Source organism: Cavia porcellus, unplaced genomic scaffold, assembly GCF_034190915.1.
Source record: "Cavia porcellus strain 051 isolate PalLab524CR breed Dunkin Hartley unplaced genomic scaffold, mCavPor4.1 scaffold_2, whole genome shotgun sequence".
Taxonomy (NCBI): domain Eukaryota; kingdom Metazoa; phylum Chordata; class Mammalia; order Rodentia; family Caviidae; genus Cavia; species Cavia porcellus.
Genome location: NW_026947485.1, coordinates 65,191,422 through 65,198,111, shown reverse-complemented (window position 1 = coordinate 65,198,111; position 6,690 = coordinate 65,191,422). Strand labels below are relative to the sequence as shown.

At 34.7% G+C, this 6,690-nt stretch overlaps 2 protein-coding genes across 6 annotated transcripts in view; one reads left to right on the top strand and one right to left on the bottom strand.

Moving 5' to 3' along the window:
* Ankib1 (ankyrin repeat and IBR domain containing 1) overlaps positions 1-6,690 on the top strand; it is a 177,575-nt gene that overhangs the window by 5,604 nt on the left and 165,281 nt on the right. The window lies entirely within an intron of this gene.
* Positions 2,053-6,690, bottom strand: part of Krit1 (KRIT1 ankyrin repeat containing) — a 43,756-nt gene continuing 39,118 nt past the window's right edge. For all 3 annotated transcript variants that reach the window (XM_003475095.5, XM_013158259.3, XM_013158260.3), the window contains 2 exons: positions 3,265-3,381; positions 2,053-2,562 (listed from right to left, as the gene is read on the bottom strand). In XM_003475095.5, coding sequence (XP_003475143.2) covers positions 2,494-2,562; positions 3,265-3,381 — 186 coding nt within the window. In that variant the 3' untranslated portion in view covers positions 2,053-2,493. The remainder of the gene's footprint in view (positions 2,563-3,264; positions 3,382-6,690) is intronic.

Sequence of the window (6,690 nt, the reverse complement as noted above, 5' to 3'; positions counted from 1 at the left end):
CACCGGAATATTGTTTCTTCCTCCAGACTTCTTCAGGTTGCTTTTTTATTTGTATATCCTTTCACTTCCATTGTTAACCTCCAGTAACCAATGTTTGCTTACTGATTCTAAAGCTTTACCTTTTTCAGAATGTTATTTAAATGGAATGCTATGGTGTTTATATCTAAAATGTTCCCCCCAAAGTATCATGTCTTTGGAGATAGGGATGTTCAGAAGAGATGGATCACACGTTCTTGACTTGGAAGGTATTCTCTTGTCCCTGATTCTGCCCGTCTCTCTGAATCCTGGCTGTTATGGGTTGAGCAGCTGTCTTCCCTGAAAGCCCTTTTGCCAGGTGGTTTTACTGTGCTGTTTCAGCCTTGGTACCAGTAGGCTTTGGACTAAATCCAGTAAAACTGTGAGCCAAAAATAAGCCTCATTTCCTTTAAGTTGTGGATGGTGAGTATTGTGTCCCAGCTATGGGAAAGTGACTAACACAGAACACTGGTACCATGAATAGGGTACTGCTGTATAATTATACTTTAGAAACTTTTAAAACTAGTTTGTGGGAGTTTAGAAAAGTTGGGAGATTCAGACTGGAGAAGCTCTCAAGTATTAGCACGCGTGACAGGTAGCTGTGGTCAGAAATCAGAAGACCAGGATGCTGACAAGAATGTGTGATAAAGTGCAAGCCAGTGAATTTTCATTTGGGAATGAGGATCTAGAAAACTGGACTAAAATCCTGCATGTTTCATTCTTGCAAATAATTTGTCAATGTTTTATACATGTTCTGTGACATTGTGTGAGGATAACTTCAAAAGTGGCAGACTAATCTGGTGGAGGAACTTTTAAGGCAGCAAAATGTTCAGGAAGTGGCATGGATACTGCTGGTTACTTTCACTTAGATCTGCATTGAGAGTCAGGAGTAAAAAGCTGAGGTATAGGATTTTAAAAATCTGCAGCTTGACCAGAAAAGAGGCCTGGGATCAAGGGAAAGAATTGTTGATGAAAAGATTCACATTACAAAGAAGTCAAACATTTTATAGTGGGACAGTAAGAAAGATCCTCTCAGGAAATAACCGCATCCCACCTATCAAAGAATCCTCAAAAGTATAAACATTGAACTCCTTTGAAAGACTGCTTTGAGAACCCCAAAGTATGGTCATGGATGCTTCTACCCAGATTTCAGGCTTCAGACACCAGGGAAAATGTGTGACAAGGTCAGAGTCACTGCCAGGATTCAAATATAAGGTTTTTGGTAACAGTGATACCACAGGAGTGGATGAATAGAGAATTGTTTATCTAGAATCAAAAGGGCCTAGCATAGCCTTTGAAAAAAAATCGGCTTTCTTGTTAATCTCTACCACACAATTGGCTTAGACAGCACCATTAAATATAAACAGAGTGAATGTGAAGAGTAGAGAATGATATCTGCAGTCTGTAGTTTTTCTTTTTTCAGTACTGGGGGTGGAACTAGGGACTTTGTAGGTCTAGCCCTACGTTATTTTTATTAAATTTGAGACAGAGTCATACCAAAATACCCACTTTAGAATACTTTTAACTACTGTGACTATTATATCTCTGAACTTAATTATCTGTTTAGACAAGTAAGTATCTAGCTTACTAAATAGCACACTAAATAACTTCTCATCTATATCAGTATTTTCCTAAATGAAATAACCAGATATTTGATGATCTGTTTCCTATATGAAGGCAATATAAATAAGCCATTAGGTTAACTCATAAAAACACAGTGTGTGTTTAACAAATGCACCTGGCAATATCCTGAGATGCTGCATAAAATACATGTCTATCCATACATGTGGTTGTGTCTGGGAAGTGGCATAATTTCTCAACTTTAATAATACAAATTCTTAAATGGATCTAGAATTATTTCTATGAAAAGTAAAGAACAGATTCCTCCTCCTTGTCACTTTTAAAGAATGAATTATTTGTCTAGAGTGAGTCTATGAGATCATTTTCTATGTGGGCTCAGGTAATTATGATGCAAAGGATTTAAGAACAATATCTTAAATATATTTTAACTAAGACTTATAAAAACATGTCGAAATGTTCATAGGTAGCAGAAACACGTTTTAATAACTGGTATATGGTGCAAGTAGAAAATACATTTTTTATTCAAATCATGTTTTCAGTGTATGTCAAAATAACAGTTTTAACAAAGCTACATTTTAATTTCAACACATTCCAATCCAAATTCCCCACTATTTACCAAAAATAACTTTTTATAAAGCTTACTGTCTTATCTAATAATATACAGACTATTAATCTATATTTGTTGTTTCTCTAAAAATATCAGAATAGCTTATGAGGATATCATATAAAACTACTTATTATATTACACACCAAACATAAGTACAAATTCTGTACAGTGTGACAGTATACATATATATTACAAGAGACTGTGTTGTTAAAAGTAATATCTTAAGAACTCTTTCACAGAAAAAACTGCATTACAAAATGGTGGTAGCTTGAGTATCAGCTCTTTTCCTTTCAAGAATTCCTTTCAGTGGGCATTAACTGTCCATTTAGCTTCATCAACAGTTTTACCACGAGACCAGCCTACAAAGTAAAATACATGTTGGCAATAAAGATGAAATATGTAAGAATGATTACAGGACATAAAGAGCATTGGGCAATCCTATTTGCAAGGGAGTTTTCTAATCAAGAGGTAGCTTGTTAAGAAATGAAGCCCATAGGATTACTTAGGTGTTTTTGTTTGTTTTCTGTACTGGAGACTGAACCCAGGTCCTTCACACAGAGCTACGTCTCCAGTGAATACTTATTTTTTTATTTTGAGACAGAGTCACCAAGTTGCTAAACTGCTTAGGCTGTGCTCAAACTTGCCATCCTCTTGTCTCAGCCTTCCAGAATGCTGAGATTACAGCCATGTGCCACCCAGTTTAATCTTAAATCTCTTTTGAAGAGATTTAAGAAACAACCTATAAATAACTTGTGGCTCAGAGAAGATACTGGTCAAGAAGAGGGAAGGGCTGTCTAATATCTTGATGGAAGAGACAAAGAATACTGATGAGAACTTTAAAATATTGGCATAAGAAAGAATTTAATTGAAATAAAACTGACAAATTTTTCAGCTATGTTTCTGGCTTTCTTTGTTACGAAAGGCCTTTGTTTTCCTTTGACATTATATTTTAATTTCATCTAATATTATAGAGATTTCCCTTGAAGCTACATTAGTTAAAAAAAACTTCAGTAATACAGTAGCTCACTATTAGGAGTCTAAAATAGTCAATAAATACTTACCTGTTTTGTGTGTACTATAAAGCTCATTTTATTTTCCATACTGTGGATCTGAAAACAAGTATCGGCATCTCCCAACTGCCACATAAAACAGCCATACTTAAGACTGATGAGTAAAGCCTGCAATGTAATTAGAAATCACTCTATCAAGATTTGTATTAGAGCAATACATCTTACACTTAGTTCTAAACATAATGGTTTTGAATTTTATAAGAATGTCTATTCACAGTACCTACAACTAATCACTTACAGTCTGTAGCTCAGAAGCTACATAGTAGACTTGCCAAGAATAATACTTTTTGCATCAGATTAAAAGCAATTTCAAGATGTCAATTTTTTGTTCTTGTGAGCTATTTTTTCTTTCTTTTTCCATTTTTTTTTTTTTTAAATGAGGTCTACATTGCACAAACTGGCCTTAAACTTGTGATCCTCCCACTTCAGTCTCCAGAGTAGCTGGAATTATAGGCATGCAGATTAAAGATGCAGAATTAATGAATTTTAAGATAGTGAAATGTATAGTTTTTTTTTTTACAGATTAAAATAATCTATTTAGCTGTGTGTGGTGGCACGTCTGTAATCCCAGCACTCAGGAAGCTGAGGCAGAAAGATCATCATAAATTTGAGAAAAGTCTGGGCTACATAAGTAAGTTTAAGACCAGCCTGAATTACACAGTGAGACCTTGTCTGGGAAAAAAAAAAAAAAAATCACTTTAACTGACTCAAAAACCTTTTAAATATTCACACAATACTTATAAATCTGAAACTTATACTAATAGGATGACTTAGGTAAATTCATCCCACTGAAAATAAGCACACTGATATATTCATTTTTGTTTTGTTTTTTGAGACAGGGTTTTGCTATGAAGTTCATGCTGGCCTGAACTCACTATGTAGCCCAGATTAGCCTTGAACTTGAGGTGATCCTCCTGCTGCAGCCTCCAAAGTGCTGAGATTAGAGCCATGCACCACCACGCCCAGTGATATATTATAAAAGTAGGCATACTTACCAAAGTTAATAGTTTTCATAAATTCACCAAAATTACTTAAATGCTATCACGAGAGTAACCCATTGCTACAGTTGCCTGACATAATGCAATATATTTAAGGCATTCAGTATATTTTTATTATTATTTTAAAGCTTTAACATTCTTTTGATTGACATGTATTTGTACATATTTATTAGATATAATGTGTATTCATTTTGCTGTTGTAGTAATGGGGATTGAACCTAGATCCTTGCACATATTAGCAGTTCAATTACTTTATCGTTTCAATTGGTTTTTGAGAATGCAAATGAAGATTGCAAAATAAGGTTACACAAGATGTGAGAATTGAGTCAAATAAAAGCTCAGTGCTGGCCTAACCTACGTTAAGTCTTACGGGTAGGGGGGGTGAGCATCCCACGAATGCTGTTAGAAAAAAGGTCTGAGTAGGTGACAGAAGGTATGGAGGTGACTGAGCTAGAGGCTAAATGAAAGAAGAGGACACAGAGTTCCCAAAATTCATAAGACAAATAAGAGAATAAAAGAAAATATTGATTGTAAGTAAAAGGTTTTTATTCCTTCTAATTCTTGTTACATGAGATCTGTTAATTGACCTATAAAAGTTTTGACTAGTTTTATATAAAAACCTACAATTCAACTTGGCCAAATACAACCAAGTGCTCTCTGGTTTTATAAACAAATTGTTGTAGGTGTGTTTATCTGTCTATCCATCTGGTTACCATATTTAAGCTGTTTGGTTTGAACTCAACAATTTTTTCTTCTTTGCCTTTTTATAATATTTGTCTATAACTTAAGTTGATTTATAGATGTCATTAGAATTAAGGACATGCTTCCACTCAGGTTGCCAGCTGATCAAAATGATGTCAAGATTGGTTTTACAAACACAATGCATATTGTTATTTGTGTACAGTAACCCAGGAATCTTTCGTTGGTCAAAAATAATGTGTTAATTATGACCTGATTCTTATATATCAATAAAAAATTTGCTAACATAATTAAATGGGACTCTTAGGTTAGAAAAACAGTTGGGACAGGATTCCCGTTGGTGAATAAAGGAGCAGCTGCCAGGAAAGATTTTCTTGTCTTTGTTCACTAACAGAACCTCAATAATTTCAATGGCCTTATGGGAGACATACTCCAATAAATATTGCTAAACATATTATTGTGCTATGTTTACATTGGCCATTGTCAAAAGGTTATGTTTTCTGTGGATAAAATAATAAGGTTCCATTAAAACATGCTCTTGGAAGGGCTGGGGATTTAGCTCAGTGGCTCAAGCAGTTGCCAGGTAAGTGTGAGGTAATGAGTTTGATCCCCGGTACCAAAAACAAAACAAAACAAAACAAAACAAAACAAAATGCTCTTGGTACAAAACTAAATTAAGAGACAAAACTTTCTATATATGTATGACATTCATTATTGCTAATCTCATGGTGTACTAAATATATTCATTTGTGCCTTCCAGATGTATAGGATTCTGAGATGTAAGGCCAGGACTGTTTATGGTAATAACCTTTTACTAGACGCAAATATTGACCTTTCTCTTGTATTCCACCTATTTGTGATGAGGTATATGTCAAACCAGCATGAAATTTGTCAAATGATAGGGTTTTTCTTTTAAGGCTTCTGTGATGTACATATTATATATGTGGCACAACACTTAAGATTCTCAGGCACTGAGTAGTTCAGATAATGTCACACACTTCTTCGATGACACCCTATTAAAGGATAACAAATCAGGTGAGAATTTCCTTATGTACTAGACAGAGATGATTAACTAAAAAGGCAATTCTATACTATGAGGGACGTTTAAGTGTGTTACAAAAAAAATGTCATTATGATTGTCATACTAAAATACTATGCATGGCTCGTGACCTCAAGTGTTCTCTGAAACTCTATAACTGCTGTCTCTTCACATTCTGTAGGGATACAATTACTGAAACAATCATGATTAATAGGAAATAACAGCCCTCTGGCTATATTTATATTTCAAAATGCTTGATGTCCAGATGAAATTACAATGACTAAACTCAGCTTTCGTGCTGCAATACTGTTTCTTAGGTTGTAAAGGGTGATTCACCTTGTAGTAGAATCAGGAATTAAGAGACTATGCCTGAATGAAAGATCTCCATTCTATTCTCATCTTTGAGTCATCTTGTCAGCACCAAGCTTCTGCTGTTGCCGGTGGGCACTGGCAAAACTCGAGGAGCTTTTTGACCTTCAGATAAGCCACTCACACTCTAACACTGTTAAAATAGATCTAATAGCTGTCTGGGTTATAAAGTTATTGTGAAGTACAACTAAGGTAGTATACATGAAGGCACTTTGAAGATTGTATAAAACACCACTATAGTGAAACTCTTTGGTTCTGATACAACTATTCTGGCACAAGTTTTTTTGTTAAAAGGTAGATATAAGCATGCCT